The sequence below is a fragment of the Dipodomys merriami genome, unplaced genomic scaffold (genome assembly GCF_024711535.1).
Source record: "Dipodomys merriami isolate MVZ:Mamm:240054 unplaced genomic scaffold, mDipMer1.0.p SCAF_1, whole genome shotgun sequence".
Taxonomy (NCBI): Eukaryota; Metazoa; Chordata; class Mammalia; order Rodentia; family Heteromyidae; genus Dipodomys; species Dipodomys merriami.
In genome coordinates this window covers 7,540,306-7,561,717 of record NW_027202270.1, presented here as the reverse complement: position 1 = coordinate 7,561,717, position 21,412 = coordinate 7,540,306, and the positions used below count along the sequence as shown (strand labels likewise).

Here is a 21,412-nt window from a genome sequence, read left to right as displayed (position 1 = left end):
GAGCACTGTCACTGAGCTTCCTTGTTCAAGGCTAGCACTCTACCACTTGAGCCACAGTGCCACTTTGGTTTTTTCTGTTTATTTTCAATTTGAAGGAATCAAACCCAGGACATCACAAATGCTAGACAAGTACTCTACCACTAAGCCACATTCCCAGCCCCTCTAATGAGACATTTTGAAAAAGATAACACTAATTATAGACGCTTGATATCTGTAAAGATAAAATATTGCATTTATATTCAAGGTACCATTGTAAGCCTAGTACAAAGTTCAAAATTATTTTAAAAGATTGATAAAGCTCTAAAAAACTAAAAATCTGTACATTACATGACAATTGTTGAAATACAAATGGTAAACTAGGAAAACATTAAAAAAAAAAAAAAAAGGAAGGAAGGAAGGAAAGCCAGAGGGATAATGTGATTGTACAGTATCCCACAAATCAGAACTACAAGTATGGCTCAAGTGGTAGAGTACCAGCTGCTGTGAGTGAAAAAGCCACACAAGCTTGAGGCCGGGAGGTAAACCCCATGCACACAAATTAAGAATAGCATGTTTAAAATCCCACAGATTCATGAGGCTCCAAATACAGTAGACTAATAAGTAGTAGAGTTTTACAAACAATCTTAGTAATAAGATAAAATTGTAAATACAATCATTATTATCCAGTGAATGCTAGCGATAAAACCAAAAGACTTGATCAGGGGGATAAAAAGGTGGGGAAAAAAATTTTTTTAAGATAGCATTTTTAAATTGGTCATATTGACAAAAACCAAGGATTAGTAATCTGGTATTGATTAGTCGCCAAGTAAATGGCTACCGCATGCAATTTGGCGTAAGCTTTTGCATCTTCAGGATGTTTTGACCCTCATATTTTGTTAGATGATAGATGTGGAGGGAATCTCTGCTTAGATTGCTGCCTTGTCTGAGTCCCAGACCATCTTTAGCTTCATTTACTCTGGTATCTGATATTTGCAAATAACATTGTGTGGTCTTTCAGAGACCAAAAGGACCCTTTGCTTAGCCATTCCCTAGGACTAACGATTTCTAAAGTGGGCCTGTCAGGAATCTTCCTCAAAAAAATGTTTGTTTTTTCCAGTAGGAGGGATTGGTCTTAGGGCCTTGTTTTTGCTACCAGCACTCTGCCTCTGGAGTCACACACTGAGTCCTTTTGCCATTTCTTAGTTTGTTTCTCAGATGGGGTCTTGATAATTTTTGCCTGGAGTGGCTTTGAACCAGATCTACCTGTCTCACAGCCTTGTGGGTAGCTGGACCACCACACCCTGCCCTCATTTCCTCAGCTTCTATAAAATGAGGAAGCTGACTTTGTCAGTGACTTCTGAGTCAGAGGGCCTGGTTAGTAAATGGAAGACAAGGAATTGCAAATTCTTTTCCCTTACTTTATTTGACTTCAAAGGATAACTGCATTGCTATCACAAGCCTAAGTAAAACTGAGTAGGTAGACCTACAGGAAAAGGAAAGGATATACTAATTCATTAGAAATAAGGCCCAAAGCTGAGCGTAGTGGTGTACCACTGTAATCCCAGAACTTGGGAGGCAAAAGCTGAATGACTGAAAATTTCAAGCCTGCCTGTGATACAAAGTAAGACCCTAGGTCAAAACCAGAAAACAAAAACACCAAAAAGGAAAGGAAGTGGGGGGTGGCGGCGGGGGGGGGGGGGGGGGGGACTCAGAGCCTGTGACCTCATAAGCTTTCTGCTGAAATCTTTTTTTTTAAGTCTTTGCTTTGTAAAAGTAATGAGATGACCCTATGTTGACTCAGAAAAAAACTGCATTTCAGAGTTTCAACTCTGAAAAAAGTATAATTAATTTTGTAGTTCATTAAAAGATAGTAGTAAGCAGGAGAAAATGAGAGGGGGGGAATAGTGTTTAAAAACGAAATTGCTCATTACTGTATTTAAGTAACTGTAAACCACCCCCCATCACCTTTACAATTTTTTTTTTTTAATACTGAAAGAAAAAAAATTGGGTCTGGGTAGTTGGCTCAGTGGTAGAGTGCTTGCCTCACATGCATGAGGCCCTGGGTTTAATTCCTCAGTACCACATAAGCAAAAAGAAAAAAGCCAGAAGTGGCGCTGTGGCTCAAGTGGTAGGACACTAGCATAGCACTGAGGGACATTGCCCACGCCCAGAGTTCAGCCCCATGACTGACCAAAAAAAAAAAGGATAGTAGTAAAGGTATTTTGTGTTGTTACTGATTTAAAATATTGCCAAGTTTTGGTAAACTATATCCAGATAATTGAAACATGAACATATACTTTAATATTTTTTACTCAATATTTTAAGCTGATTAGAAATGGATATTCATCTAGTTACGACTAGAAGAAACTCATTAAGAAGTATATTCCTGGGCTGGGTATAATGACAGTGGTTCATGCCTGTAATCCCAGTTACCTGGGAGGTGGAGATCCAAAGGATTTAAGCTAGACCACACACAAAAAAAATGAATGAAACCCCATCTCAAACAATATGCCAAGTATGGAGGCACATGAATGTGGCCCTAGTTATGTAGAAGGTCATTCATAGAAGGATCACAGTTCTTCAGCAAAAACCTGAGATACTACTTGAAAAAAAAAAAAAACTAAAGCAAAAAGAGGCTAAGAAGAGTGGCTCAAGTGGGTAGTGTACTTGCCTAAGCAAGCACAAGGATCTGAATTAAAACTAGTACCACCAAAAACAGAAAAAGTGTACCCAACAACAAAAGTAAAGTACAGTAGGAGCATTATCCATCTGGGACATAAAAAACATACTATATAGTGAGCAGAAGTCAGAAACTGTGTGTGTGTGTGTGTGCATGCACGCACATGTGCACATGCTTATACATGTGCATGCCTGCATGTCTATGTCTGAGACTATTAGAATGAAGACACATTTTGGAGGGAGCACTTGTTTTTGTTTTTAATTTTTTTACTGTCTTTAAGCAGTTGTACAAAGGAGTTTAATCGGCACATCAGTTTATGAGTACAGTGCATCTGGATCAGTGTCACCCCTACCAACACATTACAATTTTGCTGAGAGTTAATTATGCTAAGTTTGGTTAAGTACTTCCAACCACACCTTTAAGTAAATCAAGAACTGTTTCAGTGGATGTTTATACATGCCTTACCTTGTTCTAGAAAAGGATTTAAGGCAGCTTGAAAGATTTTATTGTATTTACTGTAACTTTTGCCTTTGAAATCCGTGACTGCATGTTACCCAGACTTGACTAAAGCAAAACTTGACAATAATATGACAGTAGTATGATTCTCAGGATTTGAGAGGTTTCTGTTTATAAAGTTAACACACAGCTTTCTATTTAAAAAAAAAAAAAATTTGTAAAGCTGGCACCAGTGGCTCATGCCTATAATCCTAGCTACTCCAGAATCTGAGATCTGAGAATCATGATTGGAAGTCAGCCCAAGCAGAAAAGTCCCTGTGAGACTCTTAACCTCCAATTAACCACTCAGAAACCAGAAGTGGTGCTGTGGCTTGAGCACAAAGAGACTCAGGACAGCATCCAGGCCTTGAGTTCAAGCCCCACAACCAACCCCCTCCCCTTCCCCCTCCCACCCCCCCCCCCCCCGCCCCGCCAAAATATGTATCGTTGTAAAATAACTTCTAAAAAGAAATTACCTACTAAAGCAAAGCCTTCTCTCCTATAAATATATATGCTATAAGCATATATATGCTGTTTTGTTGTTTGTAAGGAATTTACTTTACCATTACAATATTCCTTAAATATTCATAATTTGACATTCCTCATTCTGGAACTTTTTAATGAGTAACAGAAACCTTTTTAGAGGATCACAGACACATCTAAACATTATGATTAGTGAGCCCTTTTCATTAAGTTGTTCTCCTTGTGCTAATTTATTCAGAGCAAAGACTTATTAACTTAAAATATTTTTAAACACTTAAACTTCTGAGAGTACTATTAAAGATAGGTTAACAGAATTATTTATTGCTTTAGAGTACAAAAATGGAATCATGTTCATGATATAGTAATAGGTCCATGTTTAACTTTCAGATCATGGAAAATGTTTCACTAACAATGGTCTCCTTTGCCCTCTAAAGTATGAAAAAAAAGTTTGAAATCTTTTCATCTTTCTTTTAAAACATTTTGAGAAAATAGGCACATACTTAAAGGAACTTTAGTGAAAATACCATTCTCTCAAAGGGCTTTGTGCTTGGTAAGACCTGTGCATAGGTCCAGAGACGTAACAGGGTCTGAGGGAGGCGTCTGTACCCATCCCAGCCATGTAGGATGTTCATACCAATATTCATACTGCATAGAAAGGTTGTCATTAATGGCAGACTTTGCAGTGTTTGGCTATATTATCTAAAGATTCTGGTCATTTTCCTTTAAAGAATTATTCTGTAGCCATCTTTGTACATCCATCTTAAAGAAACATCTGTTAGAATACATTAGTAGAGTTGGGATTGCAAGTAAGGAATATATTTACGGTTACTCATACATAGTGAATATATTTGCTGTAATGTGAATGACACTGAAAAACTACATTAAACACTACATTAAAGCTGTTAAACATCTGGTTTGAAATTTCTTCAAATTTCTCTTGCATTTTACTAACTTTGTGCTATTTGAACATATCATCTAATACTTTTGAGCCATTTTTTACTTATCAATAAACAAAAATAACTCTTAGCAATGAAGAGAGTCAAAAGAATACCCATCTATTTCTCTGAGGGTCAAAATAAATTTTTAAAAATGGTGTATGTTTGTCACACATTCTTACAGTCTTTAGGAATACGATCGCAAAGGAATGATGCCAGCAAAGTTTTTATTTTCTTGAGGCTTACATGAATAGGGAAGGGAAACCACTCAATATAGGTCAGGTTGTTTGTGCTGGGAGAGATTGAAGCAGCAAAAGAAAACGAGAGCTGGAGACAGTGGTCAGGGAAGGCGTGTGTGTGTGTGTGTGTGTGTGTGTGTGTGTGTGTGCGTGTGCGTGTGCGTGTGCGTGTGCGTGTGCGTGTGTGTGTGTGTGTGAGAGAGAGAGCAAGCTACTCATACTCTTGGATTGTTTGTTTTTGAGGCAGGGCTTTGCTGTTAATCAGTCTGGCCTTGGACTTTTGATCCTCCTGCCTTCCTCTTCGCAAGAGCTGGGGTTACAAGCTTGTCCCACCACTCTCAGCTCTAGGACTTGTATATTGGGTATCATTTTAGCAAAAGTATCAGTAAAGTAAGGAGAGTGGGTTGGGCTAAGAGCTCTCCCTTGTACTTACTGTATGGGGAATATGCTTAGGCCTGGTCCAGAGTGAGTAAGATGAGGACACAGTAATAGATCACAAGAGCTATGTAGGCTTTGTCAGGAATCCAGGTTCTGCTTATGAATTGGGGACGTTTGGGGTAGGGATGGAGATTGAATAGAGAAGTGACAGTGATTTTTAAGCTACACCCAAGAGATCTGCTGGTACTACTGCCCCTGCAGCCATCTTGTCTACCATCTGGGTGGCGACAAGAGAATTTCTGTATTCTCCTTTTGAATAGCATTGGCCCTTGAAAGTCAAAATACACTCCAAGCCAGGCACTTGTAGCTCACGCCTGTAATTCTAGCTACTCAAGAGGCTGAGATCTGAGGATTGTGGTTTCTAAGTCAGCCCAGTCAGTCCATGAGAATCCAAAACTCAAACTGGGCATCTGATCTTCTGCTTAGTGGCTAGCACTCTTCCAGCTGAGCCATGCCTCCAACCCCATCCATGAGACTCTTTTTTTTTTGGGGGGGGGGTCCAGTCGTGGGGCCTGAATGCTGTCCCTCAGCTCTTCAGCTCAAGGCTAATGCTCTACTACTTGAGCCACAGTGCCACTTCCGGCTTGTTTCTTTTTGCTTATGTGGTGCTGAGTAATCGAACCCAGGACCTCAGGCATGCAAGGCAAGTGCTCTACCACTGAGCCACTTTCCCAGCCCCCCATGAGACTCTTATTATCTCCACTTAACCACCAAAAAGCCAAATGTAGAGCTGTAACTCAAGGGTGGAATACTAGTCCTGAGCAAAAAAGCCTGAGGAGGGCACCCAGGCTCTGAGTTCAAGTCCCAATATCGGTACCAAAAAACAAAAAGCTTTTGAGCCCTTGGTTTTGACCTAATTGATTTAGAGCTATGTATTTGGTGGCATTGTAATTAGCCAAGGATTCAACTGCTGCTTAAAGCTACTCATGGCTTATTATAACAGTGCTGAGTCATCATATCTTATTTGCCGCTAAGAAGGGTTTGCCTCCCATCCAAAAACTGAGCCAAGGCCTTTAGATGCAGGTTTACAGGATAGGCCATTCATATTATTCCATTTTATATTGTTATCCAGTCTGTATAAGTAAATACCTTATCTCCATATTTTGGTTCTGTAAGTAGTAGTCATGAGTCATATTGCTTTGATTTTTTTTTTTTTTTTTGAGACAGGGTCTTACTAAATAGCAGCACATGATTTTACCTCTGAGGCTGCCAATCAGACTTGAGAGTCCGAGGGGAACAAAAACTACCTCCTGCTGTTCAGATTTTCCCATGTTCAGGTGCTGTGCTAATACTTCAAACACATATTTTAGTATTTTAGTTGATTCACATTGTGCAGTAGCTGTTTTCTCATTTCAGAAATGAGGAAAGGGGCTTAGAAATCTAAGTTAGTTAAGGCTTGATAAGGTCAGATTTGAACTCAGGCTGTCTTTAAATTCCATGTAATTAACTACTGTGCTTTCTGTAATTGCCCTGTATTACCAAACTGATAATCTAGAACTTAACATAGTATCTGTATGTATTCAGTAATTTTGTGAATTAAGTCACATGAAGCCTGGAATCAGGTAGGTTTTAGAGCCAGTGCTCTTAAAAAAAATCATTCATATTATATATACTAGATTTCACATTTTCCATGACTTCATAATTAAGTACCTTCGTAGCTCCTTTGTACAACAGTCATATGTGTGTAGGTTCTTTCTGTGTACTTTTTTTCTCTTGACCATCAAATTTATGAGTCAGATCTAACACATATGTTAGTGTAGACTTATGAACTCAGCTGTCTAAGAATGTGTTGTCATTCGGCAGTTTTTCATTCTTGTCTCTAAACACACGCCCACATACATACACACCAGAATGTTGTCTCAAAAGCAGGCACTCTTGATGCCTTCAATTATGGCATATAGTATATACACAGTATTCAGTGATTGAATGTGTTCTGATGACTGGTTTATGAGCCATTTGCTACTTGTCCATATGTGTACATAAGTGAAAGGGTATGCCAGAAGCAGTCAGATGGTCCAAGATGGGCAGTACCTAGCAGCTTTAACTTGAGTGCTGTGGCCTTGTGGTTTCCCATGTCTCTTCTGTATGTTCTCTATACTTCTTGGGATGGAACTTTCTGCCCTTAGGAATATTAATGGAACAGAACAATGATTTCAAACCTTTGTTTTTTGTAAGATAGAGTTGACCAGTTCTAACATCATCTGCTCTCCATCTGTTTGGGAGAAGAGAGTACATTCCTGTGTAAAACCTACAAATATAAAATAAAATGGAGAATGTGCCAGTCCATTAATAGTATCTCTATAGGCTTGGCAGATAATACTTCACTTTCTATCTTATGTAATGCTTTAATGCTTGAATTTTTCAGAGTGAACAGTATAACTTTTTTTAGCTACAAGTTGTCCTCTCAGTAATGGACTTGGATGCAGGAACAGATAGACTCATTTTGACTTACCCCACTCCACCCCAAGGATATGGAAACTACCAGAAAGAGCCACCTAATGGGATCACCAGCATGAAAAGTAATGCTTCTTCTTTTTTTTTTCTTGTCCCAATGATGATTATGATGGTTTCAGTGGTCGTCAAATGCCCCATGTTTTCCAGAACATGACTTATTTATTCTACTGTAACAGACTACCTGAGACTGGGTAGCATATAAAGAATACAAATTTATTTGTTACTGTTCTGAAAGTTACATCCAAAATTAGGGTGCTTGTATCTGGTGAGGTCTATATTCTCACATGATGGGAAATAGAAGACCAAAAAGAAATGAACTCTGAACCCTCATGTGGGAGAAGAGACTTGAATGAGCCATATTAATCAGTTATTGAGCACTTCATACTCATGATCCACACACCTCCTGTTAAGCCCCCTCCCCTCACATACACATTGGGATTAAGTTCTAGTGTGTGAATTTGGGCAGGTATTCAGATTGTAGCAGTCTGTGGAGGCGACTCCATTAACAACATCTGGCCTAGGTAGAGAACTGTGAGTTTACATCTTGATGTCTGCAGAGACAGATAATTACAAAATAGAATTTGCTAAAATGATGGGCTAATTATATAAGAGACACTTAATCCAAATAGAGTCTGTTGTCACAGTCTAGTTTTGTGCCTAAGTGAACAGTGGATCCATTCAGTGTGAAGGGAACCTTAAAAATAGAAACAGAACATGGATGAGAGATTTCCAGGATACCATCTATAGAAAGTAGACTAATCAGTTAGGGCTAAGCTGGAGTTTAGATTGTTGAAGCCATAGATGAGACCACCTAGGGCTAATAGAAGGCAAGGAGACAGGATGGAAGTTTTTCTTTTATATTGTCTGATGGGAATCTGCTTTGTCTTCATAACTCTGTGGTGCTCCCGTGGCCCACTGACCACCCTTCTCTGGAGACCCCCTCCTGGTTCTCAGGTAAACTTTACCCTGACCTGATCTGAAAGTGTAGGACTGTTGGCAGCAGAAGGTTAGCCCTACCGTAAAACTTCAGTACAGACAGTTTGCATCATAAGTCAGTCCCCAACAGGACAGGACAAAGAAATTCCAAAAAAGATCTCACCCTTGAATGTATAAAAACCTAACCCCCTACCCCACCCCTATTCCTGCTCTTTCGCTACCCTGCTCTGTGTTACATGAAGTCCCTCTGCAGCACTATTTAAAGCCTGTTCTGGTCTGTTGAGGTCCCTGCCTTCTTTCTCACCTTTCATCTGCTTGATTTCTCTTAACACTCATGACTTAGTTTCCTAACATTGCTATTATAAAGGTGATATACAGAAGGGTTGCAGTTACATAAGTTGGGTAAAGAGTACATTTCTTTGTGGACAGCGTGACCCCTTCCCTCACCTCCCAGTTTTTCCCTCCTGTCCCCACTCACAAGTTGTATAGTTCATTTTCAGCATAGTGTCTAGTAAGTACCACTGCTGCATTTGTTCACCCCTTGTCCCTCCATTTCTGTGTTCCCCCTTACCTTCCCAACCACAGATACTGAGCAAACAATACAAAAAGGAAAAAAAAAAAAAGAAAACTTGTTTGTTTCCCAGAATTCATTTTGATAAATATGATTTTGTATGATGAGAGGCACTGCGCCTCACAGATGGAGTCTTGAAGCTTGTCCATATTGGACTAACCCTGAGTTGTTGAAATGAAGAACAGAAAGATAAATAGATACAGAAAGAAAATTTGTTGAAAGAAGAAAGCAACTAGTGGAAAGCCAAGCCATGCATGAGTACTGGGCAAAGGCTGCGTCTAAGGGGTTCCTCTCACAGACTCAGCTGGGCTGCAAGTGTTTATTTGAATATAAAAGTGATACATTAAGTTAGCCCTCTTTTGCTCAAGGCTAGTACTCTACTACTTGGAGCCACAGTGCTACTTCTGATTTTCTGGTGGTTAATTGGAGATAAGTGTCTCACGGACTTTTTCCTGCCTGGGCTGGCTCAAACCTTGATCCTAAGGTCTCAGCCTCCTGGGTAGGTAGGATTACAGGTGTGAGCCACCAGTGTACAGCAAACTCATTTGGCTAACTCGTGTTTCAGCATGTATCCCCCTCCCCCCCATCTTTAATGAATATGCTCAGATGACACATGATTTCACAATAGTGCTTGTGAGATAAAGTACATTGGCACAATAGTTTCTGCCTCAGCTGCTCTAGTTTCTTGTGTTCTGGAAATTTAGCAACATAGAATCAGTGCTTAATGGTTTTTTGCACACTATTCTAACATGTTTAGGAACTTTATTTCTTGATGGTACATACTTGTGGCTAACAGTCATAATCCTAGCTACTCAGGAGGCCAAGAGCAGGAGGATCACAGGTGGAGACCAGCCTGGGCAAAACAGTTTGTGAGACCCTATCTCAAGCCCCCCCCCTCCAAATCTTGAGTAGTTTCCTTGTGTTCGAGGGTGAATCTGAGGATATAAATGAAATAAAAGAATTTGTGGAGAATCACTATACTTTAAAAATAAGAGCTAGCTGGGCATCAGTGGCTACTAATCCTAGCTACTCAGGAGGCTGAGATCTGAAGATCAAGCTTTGACCAGCCCAGGCAGGAAAGTCTGTGAGACTCATCTCTAATTCACCACCAGAAAACCGGAAGTGGTGCTGTGGCTCAAGTGGTAGAGCACTACCTTGAGCTGATGAGCTGAGGGACAGCACCCAGGCCCAGAGTTCAAGCCCCAAGACTGACAATAAATAAATAAAATAAATGAATAAACAAGAGCTATATGCCTTTACTTACTCTTTTAAAACACTAGATTATTAAAGGATATACAGAGTATAGAGTGGATCATGATGTGATGAGATCCTGCTGAGGACGGTCTACTTCTTGTTTGGGATTCATGTTATTAGTTTATATATTATGGGGAATAACTGTCATACCTTCCCTTGCCCTCACAGAAGCCTTTTATGTACATGTTCTCTTTGGCCACTGCTTTCTGTTGTGGCCAATGTTTGATGAGTAGTAGGGCATTTTAAACCTCCTTTCTCCTGGAAAGTCACCTCTTCCACCATGAAGCCAGAGCTGAAAATATCTCTGTTGCATAGCACCATAACACATCCTGCAAAATACCATTAAACATTCCAGCCCTCCACCCAACACTGACATACACAGTGTCACTGCTCTTATTTGTAGAGTTACAGATAGGAAAGATAATGTCTTCAGAGAACTTACAGTGAATGTGGCCTATGATACTTATGTGAGAGTTACGTGTTCTTCCTCCTCCCAAAAAAGGGTTTAAAAAAAAAAGATGAAAAAGAATGATTCAGGACTTAACATGCCAGCAAGCCAGATAATTAGGTAATATAACAGCTACTTGGGGAGACTCTGCTAGCCAAATTTCCTGTCACGGAAATACATTTGTCTGTGGACTTAAAGCATCTTTGAACTTCGAGAAGGACATGTGCTAAGCTGTTTCTTTTTGGCCAATGGAGACACGGTTTTAGTTTGAGGAGAAAAGGATTTATAAGTTGACAGAGCTGAGGTAGGTGATGTTTGGAAATAGACACACTGATCATAATAGATTATATTAAAACATATTGAAAATAGCATACTTAAGATTTTAGTATAAGCTCAACATTGTATTTTCATGTTCTTTTCCCTTAAGCATTGGTTCTTTATAAACATAAATTTTCCTCTATTTCAAACTTCGGGGGAAAAAAAACAAGTTTTTTCTGCACATGAAATTTTAGGCAAAGTAAAAATGATATGCAATGGAGATATTTATGTCTATACTGGGGGAAAGTCAAAAGTAGGATTGGAGTAGCTGACACCTTCCCCTCCCTACTGTGGTGCAGGGGTGGGAGGTAGGAGGCACCTGGTACAGTAGAAATGCACTTGGAATTTGGCTTGAAACCATGTAGTGATCTGTAAGGTTCTTCTGCAAATGTTCCCCCACCCCCTTCCTCTCTCTCTCTTGTCAGACCTGGGGCTTTAACTCAGGGCCTGGGCACTGTTCCTGTACTTTTGTGCTCTACCACCTGAGCCACAAGCTCCACTTCTGGCTGTGTGTGTGTGTTTGCGCGCGTGTGCGTGCACGCACGGTTAGTTGGAGATAACAGTCTCACAGACATTCCTGCCAGGGCTGGCTTTGGGCAGCCATCCTCAAATCTCAGCCTCCTGAGTAGCTAGGCATGAGCCACTAGCACCTGGCTCTTTTTGTATTTGGTACAAGTTTTTTGTCTCTTGACTAACTTCTTTTACTTTGTTTATTAAAAGAAATTGTAGTTTCCATCATGTTCCCAAGGCATTTTTCAATCATTTGTCCTGTTAATTTCAGTTGTTCATTGTGGCTTCTCAGAATAGCTGTAGGTTCTCCTTTGGATAATTAATGTTGTTGTAGAAGTGGTGGTTTCTACCCCCAGAAAAAAAAAAAATTAAGTTTTTGGAAGTTTCTGGTACTAGAGATTTATCGGGTGAATTCTTCATAGGAAGTGATCATATCTAGGCTGACAACACAGCCTTGAGGATCTGCTGAGAGACTTGTCCAAGGTACTCTCATGGGGTCCTGGTCCTTTGCAGCTCTGGGACACTGACGTGTGAAGAGGAGGGTGGGTATGCTCAGTGCCACCCCCTTACTGCTGGTGCTGTTTGGCTGGGCTCCTTCCCTGGCTGTCTGCCTTACTCAACAGTAGAAAGAGGCACCTTTTAATTGGAGGTACAGCATGGTGATTAAGGACATTTAGGATTAAGATTGAGACAGACCTGAGCTTGTTTTACCCTGCAGCAATTTGAGCCCTGATTCTCAACCTTCACCTGAAATAGGAGCAGCAGTGTCCCTCAGGGGCTTGTTGGAAATCACTCTGTGACATGAATACTTGGCCTGTGCGTGGTGGCTACTGCTACCTGCACCAGCAGCATCGCACATTTCTCCTCAAATAGTGGTCAGGAGAGCTGAGGCTTTGAAAAGAAAATAACATTTTGAAAAGTAAAATTGGGTGCCAGTGGCTCATGCCTATAATTCTAGCTACTCAGGAGGCTGAGATCTGAGGATCATGGTTCAAAGCCTATATGACTCTTTACCACTAATTAACCAAAACCTGGAAGTGGAGCTGTGGCTCAAGTGGTAGAGTGCTAGCCTTGAGCAAAAAAGTTAAAAGGACAGTACTTAGGCCCTGAGTTCAAGTCCCAGTACTGGCACTGAAAAAAATAAGAAAATTACAAGTATCAGTGGGTGTTCCAGTTACTGCTGATGAAGAAAGTACATGAATGATGTACAGTGGCTATCTTTAGTGCTGTTTTTCTTCCCAGATTAGGATTGAAAAAGTGTGTTCTCTTGGCCCACTCTCACATGAGTCTGTTCTGCGTTGCAGGTCAAGCAGGCAGAGCGCAGCAGAGGCCTCTGTCACTGCCGTCATGCCGTTCCCATTTGGCAAGTCTCACAAATCTCCAGCAGACATCGTGAAGAACCTGAAGGAGAGCATGGCTGTTCTGGAAAAGCAGGACATTTCTGACAAAAAGGCAGAAAAGGTACACATTTAGCTTTAGCAGCAGTTCAATTCTTGGAATTAGGAGCAAATATACGATAAATTATAAGGTAATTGTTTTTTAATCAGTCAGTTCCCACTTGGATTTTAAAAAAATCTAATCATCAAGTGGTATTTGCTGCTCCTTTACTTTGTCCTCATAAACACATTTCTCTGTTGGTCAGTTGTAGTTTGTAAGTCTTAAGTCTGTTTATTTCATCCGTATTTATCTGGTTCTTGAAATTAGTGTCTCTGCCAACTATCATTTTTTGTGTACTCTGGGAATAAAACACTGGGCTTTGTGCATGCTAGAAAAATGTCTAGCCACAACTTGTCCTTCACTGCTGATTTTCTGCTGCATTCTCCATCCATCCCTGTTCTTTCCTTATATCTAGTCATTGCAGTTCAAAACCTGGCTCTCATCCAGCTGGGCCCACTATCCCCTGAAACACCATTTCCACTACTGTGTATTCTGCTTCTAAAAGGGCTTATGAATAGACCCGAATTCTATTCCTTCTTAAGAACTCTCAGTTTTTCTCATGCACCTTAGCAGTTGCTCTGGCAAACTACACTAAATCAGATAATCAAATACACTGTTTTGAACTCTTCTTTCTGGAATTTTGTTCTCTCATCTCATGTCCACCAAAGCCTCATTCATCTCTCAAAGCTACCACATACATTTCCTAGATGGCTTCCTAGCATACTTCCTCTCCTCTCCTATCCATGCCCAGTCTAATAAATCTCCGTCATTTAGACACCTCTTTTGGAAATGTCAGACCACCATACCATCATCTTCATTCTGGCTGTTTTTGTTATACTTTGCCTCCCTTACTAACTGGAGCTCTTTGAGCATTGTGTCATTTCTGGCCTCTCTATACTCTCAAAGTACCTAACTCCCATGAGCTAGATGACTGCTGTTTATGAATGAGTTGATACTTCAATGAAATCTTCTATCCCATTTTTAAGAGATTGTTTTCTGTATTGGGATGGAGCTAGGCTTCTTAGCTACATAGTTTACCTTTATTTTTTGGTGGAATGTTGTAATTATGGCAAAAAAAAGGAAAAGGAATATATCATCTGTCTTTTAACAACTCTGCAGTTTATTTTGCACTGATAGAGCCAATACTTTGGCACAAACCAGGACAAAGATCACAAGCTGTATTAGCAGTTAATGAATTAATTGTCATGTGCTGGAAGGAAAGAAGGAGGAAGGAAGGGAGGGGAGAAAAAGTGAGAGAAAATAGAGAAGGATGGAAAGGAGGAAGGAGGGAAAGAAAAAGATTAAAAGCAGCTATTTCGGGCTGGGAATGTCGCTCAGTGGTAGAGCTCTTGCCTTGCATGCATGAGGCCCTGGGTTCGATTCCTCAGTACCACATAAGCCGGAAGTGGCGCTGTGGCTCAAGTGCTAGAGTGCTAGCCTTGAGCTGAAGAGCTGAGGGACAGTGCCCAGGCCCAGAGTTCAGGCCCCACGACCGGATCCAAAAAGCAGCTATTTCAAACAAAGATGGAAAATTACATGTTGAGGTATTGATAAATGTTTATAAAATGTAAGCAAGCCCATGGGTAAATGAGAGCTTATTAAATAGGCAGGTAAGTGGATGGAATATTTGTAAATATTCCCTAAATTCCAGCTGTAACTACCTAGAAAAAAATTTTTTTTTAATTGTAAGCTAGAGCTGGGTGCCAGTAGCTCAAGCCTGTAATCCTTAACTTTTTAGAAGAAGGTTGATAGCAGTCGAAGCAGGAAAGTCAATGAGACTGTTATCTCCACTTAACTAACAAAAAAGCTGGAAGTGTAGTGATGGCTCAAATGGTAGGGCACCAGCCTTGAGCAAAAAAGCTCAAGGACATTGCCCAGGCCCTGACTTCAAGTCTTAAGACTGCCAAAGAATGAAATAAAGTCTTTTTACTATAACAACAACAACCAAAAAAGTAAAATATCCAGGAATATTTTCAGAAAGTATGTTGAACCTGTTCGGAAAAAAGAGACCAAAACTATGTAACCTTATTCAGAGGCACAAAAGAATACTTGATTCATGTTTCCAGTTAGTCAACATTCTATTTCTTCTTGAATCAGTAAACTAAAGCAGTTCCATTCAGATTGTAGCAAGACCTTTTTGGAACTTAACAAAAATTTCACTTTATTTTGGTTTAAAACATACTCCAAAATCTGTTTCATTGACCGTCTTCACAACCATGGTTTCCAGACTTCTAGTTTTATAGACTAAAAAGACAGCTTTGATTGCTTTCCTACTTCCCAAAGCCATCTACTTAATTAGAAAAAAAATTTAACTCAGCCTGGAAGCTAAGCATTCCTTTTTACCATGATGGTCTTATATCTGCTTTAGATTGCTGCAGTGTCCTCTCTACTGGTTTTCTTTTTCTCCCTACAACCATTGAAATCCTTTCAAAACTTTTTTCCTTAAAAAACAAAAATGTGCCCAAACCCAGAGTTCAAGACCCACTACTGACAAAATAATAATAATAATAATAATAATAAAAACAAAAACATTGAAAGTCCTTGCAGAGGCCTAAAGTATATTCTGCAACTAAGTCTGTCTAGGCCTGTTTTCATAAAGCTCATGAGAATGATTTAAAAAATACATGAGACAAACCATTTTCTTCCCCATTGGACTATCAGCCTGCCAAATACTTGTATTTATTAAAAAATGGAGTAGAAAGCAGAGTTAACATAAAGCACTGTGACCTTCTTTTCTAAACTCTTAATGACTGCTTAATGAAATAGCCATATTGGAACAACTTGTAGGTTGATCTAAGAGCTATTAACTGACACCAGAGTATTTTTTCTAAATTCTACAATGGTATCCATATACCATGTTCCTTTTTTCATGTTTCTGCCTACGGAAGGATTAAGGTAAATGACTTCTCTCAAGAGCTCTGTCCTAGTTGGTCATCAAGTAGTGTTTATTCATTATCTTTCCTTATGGATAAGGAGGGTCACAGGGCATTTTTAGTAATTAGATAAATAATTGTGCCTAATGAATCTAATGATTGAATCAATAGAGTTTGGTGATGGGGTTCTGTTAATCTGTGCAAGATATAGTCCTTGGTTCTATTATTACTTTTATTGTGATTTGTTTATCTGGAGAGAGTTAAAAGTTTTAATTAACACCTGATTGGTAAGGAGAAAGCTAGTGTGTAAAAGGAAAGGACAAAAATATGGATGACTGAATCAGACACCAAAGAAGAATCAGTAGCTGGAGGACCTGGGAGCTCAGGTTGAAGGGGATATATAAGCTTAACTGTAAATACATTATACATAAAAGTATGACTCTGTACTTGATCTAGAAAAAAGTGAGTTAAATGTCAGTGAAGAAAATAAAATAGAATCATTGGAGTACTTGATAAAGCCAAAAGAATGCAGGAAAAAAGGGTTAAATAACAGATGCAACCAAAAGAAAACAAATTATAGGATGCTAGATTCCAGTTTGTATCAGTAACCACATTTAATATAAATGTCCTGAGCACCTTACTTAAAAGGCAGAGATTATGTAATTAGATGAATGTTCCAACTGTATGCTGCCTGTAAGAAAGGTACTTAACAGGTACATTTGTACATAACAAATGGGTTTAAGTAAGAGAATGAAGAAATATACATTTGACATTTGTCAAAAGGAAGTGAAGTGGCTCTATTAAAAGAGGTTTCAGAACCAAGAATCTTGCCAGAAATAAAACCATGTCATGGTAAAGTTAGGGATTAATTAATTGAACATTACAATCTTAAACATTAAAACTTAAAAAACAGAACTTCACAATAAAGCAAAATAGAGTAACCAAAAACCAATGGAGAGCTGAGAATGTGGCTTAGTGGTAGGGTGCTTGCCTAGCATGCATGAAGCCCTGGGTTCAATTCCTTAGTACCACATAAACAGAAAAAGTGGGAAGTGGCACTGTGGCTCAGGTGGTAGAGTGCTAGCCTTAGCTCAGCAAGATTTTGTTCTACACCAGGATAATACCTAACCTGACCTGATTAGCAGTTGTAGAACACTCCACTTATTTCACAAATAATGGGATACTGCTATATAAAACATTAAGAAACTTAAAGTATTCCATAAAGTGAGCATTCACTTTAAGAAAAAAAAAAATCAAAGAATCTGGGTGCTAGTGGTTCATATCTGTAATCCTAGCTATTTGGGAGGCTGAGGGTTGAAAAACACAATCTGAAGCCAGCACAGGCAGAAAAGTTTAAGAAACTCTATTTTTAGTTAACCAGCAAAGAAGCTGGGCTGGGAGGTATAGCTCAAATGGTAGAGCACCAGCCATGAACAAACAAAAATGAGAGGGCAAGGCTCTGATTTTAAGCCCCACTACTGGCAACAAACAAAAAAACTAAAAACAAGAAAAGAAATCACTATTTACCCAAAAAAAATCAATTAATTATAAAACAACAAAAAAATTGAAAAGATATATCAAACTGATAAACTCTGGCTTAGAATAGTCAGGAGGAAAAGAGAGAAATTACTAACATAAAAGGAGAAGTGCTATTACTGAAATACTGAAAGGGTAGTATGAACAATTTCATACCAATAAATTTGATACCTTGAGTTTAAAAGGACAGATTCCTTCAAAGACATCAGCTACCCAAAATCACTCAAGAAAAAGTAGATAATTTGAATTTGAGTAACCCTATATTAAAGTGATGGATGATTTAGCCACTAACCCATACCATCAAAGACTGAGTCTAGAGGACTTTGCTAGAAATTCCTACCAAATGTTGTCCACTCCTTTTTCTTTTTTTAACTGAAGACAGTCTTACTAAGTAGCCCAGGCTGATATTAAGCTTTCTATATCCCTGGCTGTTCTCAAACTCCTGCCAAGTACTAGGATTATAGATGTGTACCACCACACCAGGCTTCTACCAAAGGACAAAACAGTATAGTTGCTAGGCAAACTCTTCCAGAAAATGCAAGAGGGAGGAGTAGTTCTTCAGTCTACCAAGTCAGCATTATCCAGATACTAAGATCAGACAGAACTAGGTGTCAGTGGCTCACACCTGTCATAACTATTCAGGAGGCTGAGATATGAAGATCACAGTTCAAAGCCAACCTGGGCAGGAAAGTCTATGAGCCTCATATTTCCAATTAACCACCAAAAAGCCATAAGTAGATATGTGGCTCAAGTGGTAGAACACCAGCCTTGAGGGTCAGGACAGCATCCAGGCTTCTGAGTTCATGCCCCAGGACCGATAACAAAACAAAACAAAGATAGTATAGGAAAAGGAAACAACAAAGTAACATCAGTCATAAAGATGGATCTAAAAATTAAAACTATCTTTTAGCAGATTGAATCTGAAAGACATTGTGATCCACGTGGGATTCCTAGAAGATTGCCTGTGCAATCTGACAAGAAAAAGGAATGGAAGGCATCCAGATTGTAAAGAAGTAAAGTCTTTTATTTGTAGGGGATATGATCTGAAGGTATCTACAGAAACTAATTGAATTAGCCGGGCACCGGCTCATGCCTGTTATCCTAGCTACTCAGGAAGCTGAGATCTGAGGATCATGGTTCAAAGCCAGCCTGGGCAGGAAAAGGCCATGAGACTCTTATCTCCAATAAACCACTCAGAAAACAGGAAGTGGCGCTGTGGCTCAAATGGTAGAGCGCTAGCCTTGAGCTAGGCTAGCTCTTGAGGGTAGGTAGCCTTGAGGTAGGCTAGCGCTCTACCCCTGGAGTTGAAGAGCTAAGGGACAATGCCCAGACCCAGAGTTCAAGCCCCCACAACCAACAACAACAACAAAATAATAATAATAATTAAACTAATGAGTTTAGTCAAGGTCACCAGTAATAGGGTCAATATTACACAAATAAGTTGTATTTCTGTATAGTAGCAGTGCTCAATATATGAGGTTAAAATTTTTAAATACCATTTAGAATAGCTTCAAAAACCTTGAAATAGGGATAAATCTGACAAAGGATGTGAGACTTAATATTACAAAATAATTCTAAGAGAAAGCAAAGAACCAAATGGGTGAAGGCATACATCAGAATTGTGAAAATGGCATTTATTCCCACACTTACCAATAGAGTCAATGCAATTCAAGCAGGCTTTGTAAAATAGTAAGACTTGTTCTGAAATTGGTGTGGAAATGCAGAAAACCTATAATAATCAAAATAACTGAAGAAAAATAGCCAGGGCTCATAGTGTCTGATTTGAAGAATTATGAAACTATCATAATTAAAGCACTGGTCTCAGTGGAAAGATAGATTGGTGGGACAGTTGAAGGAGTCCAGAAATAAATCTACATAGGTATGGAAAGTTAATTGGGACAAAGGAGTTCTGTAGGGAAAAAGTAGCTGTTTAGTCCCAAAAGGTTATTAAAACCTAGGTTTCAAAAATAGAAATACATTGTTTAAATTCTACTTTGTGTGGGCAAGTCCTCAGTTGAGGATGTAGAGAGAGGAGTAACCAGGCTGGTGAGGAGCAGTTGAATGAGCTGGAGATGAGAGGTCTTGGGACAGAGCCTCTTCTGTCTCGGCAGAGTGCCTTTGAGGGATGGAGGGAATCAGTGTAGCTCCCAGGGAAATGTTTTTAGGGGATTGTCTATTATAAGGCAAAGGTTAAACCTGTTATGGACTGTGGCAGGAGATAGAACTGAGACCTGAGGGCCTCCTGAGTGATGCCTGAGCAAGTAGAAGGATAACAGTAAACCCAATTTTGTCTTGATCCCAAGAAAAGTGAGAGGTGGAAGCTGGCTTCCTTATTTCTGGAGATAACACTGGCACAGTGCTGGGTGTGACCATCTAGTTTGGTGCTGTAGAGGGGACTCTAGCTTTGAGTCCTTGGCTCGCTTGGTCATGGACATAGTGCCATCTTTGGCAAGGTGCTTCATAGAGACACCCTGTCTTATTTTGAGGCACAGTAGCTTCCTGTTACTATTTTCACGATCCAGATGAAGAAAAAACTATTGTTTCCTAGGCAACTCATTAGAGTTATAATTGGAATTCACACCTAGGTCTTCCAAACCAGTGCTGAAGTTACACCCATTTCTACTTGATTCACTAAGTACATGGACAGTTCCCTGTTTGTCTCATGTGATACCTTAGACAGAAATGATAATTATTTGAGTGTTTATTTTTTTATTTATAACATACTGACATTTTTAGTGTTTCATGGCGCATAGTTACCATATTAAGAATTGTAGGTTGTAATTTGTTCCTCAGGAACCTTGTTATAGCTTTTTAAAGAATCTGTACAAAATTAATTTTCTTAGAATTAAAAAAATCAGTTATTAATCTTACCATCCTTATTTTAGGTAACTGGCAATTGAGGGGAGGGAACTTGTTCTTCCAAACTAAGAGTCAAATAGATGTGATGTATGTGATGACTATTTACACTCTTGGCCCACTATGCGCTATATAAAGAAGGTATGGCTTCCTTGCTCAATCTATACTTGGTTTCCCTCATCACCATGAATACATGTGTTCACTGGCTTGAATAGCTGTATTCACTCCATGAGAGAAGTAGGCTGGCTGGCATATAGGAGGGGGAAGGGAGTGGCCTTTTCATAGCATGGCCATTTAACAGTGACTCATGGTTACTAAACTTGTTTAGAATAATCTTTGATACCAGAAGGTTATTAATAGGTTTTACTTAGTCCCTGATCTTTTGGCTTAGAATTCTCAAGGCTGGGAAAGCAGGATTTCAAAAAGTATTTGCATAGGAATTAATATGATAATAGAATTTTTCTCATATTTGCACCAACAGTAACTTCCAGTTTTGAAAATGAAGTGTGTGTGTGTGTGTGTGTGTGTGTGTGTGTGTGTGTGTGTGTGTGTGTGTGTGTGTGTGTGTGTGTGTGTGTGTGTGTGTGTGTGTGTGTGTGTGTGTGTGTGTGTGTGTGTGTGTGTGTGTGTGTGTGTGTGTGTGTGTCTCCTGGGCACTATCTCTGAGGTTTTATAGTGGTTAATTGGAGATAAAGACTCATGGACTTAGCCATGCTGGGCACTGGTTGGCTTACGCCTGTAATCCTAGCTACTCAGGAGGCTGAGATCTGAGGATCGCGGTTTAAAGCCAGCCCGGGCAGGAGAGACCATGAGACTCCTATCTCCAATAAACCACCAGAAAACCGGAAGTGGCGCTGTAGCTCAAGTGGTAGAGCGCTCGCCTTGAGCTGAAGAGCTGAGGGACAGCACCCAGGCCCAGAGTTCAAGCCCCACAACCGCCAAAAAAAAAAAAAAAAGACTCATGGACTTT

General features: G+C 39.6%; 1 protein-coding gene across 2 annotated transcripts in view; it reads left to right on the top strand.

The window, feature by feature from the left end:
- The window catches only part of Cab39 (calcium binding protein 39), a 105,818-nt gene that overhangs the window by 44,454 nt on the left and 39,952 nt on the right, over positions 1-21,412 (top strand). For both annotated transcript variants that reach the window (XM_070015110.1, XM_070015118.1), the window contains exon 2: positions 13,045-13,201. In XM_070015110.1, coding sequence (XP_069871211.1) covers positions 13,045-13,201 — 157 coding nt within the window. The remainder of the gene's footprint in view (positions 1-13,044; positions 13,202-21,412) is intronic.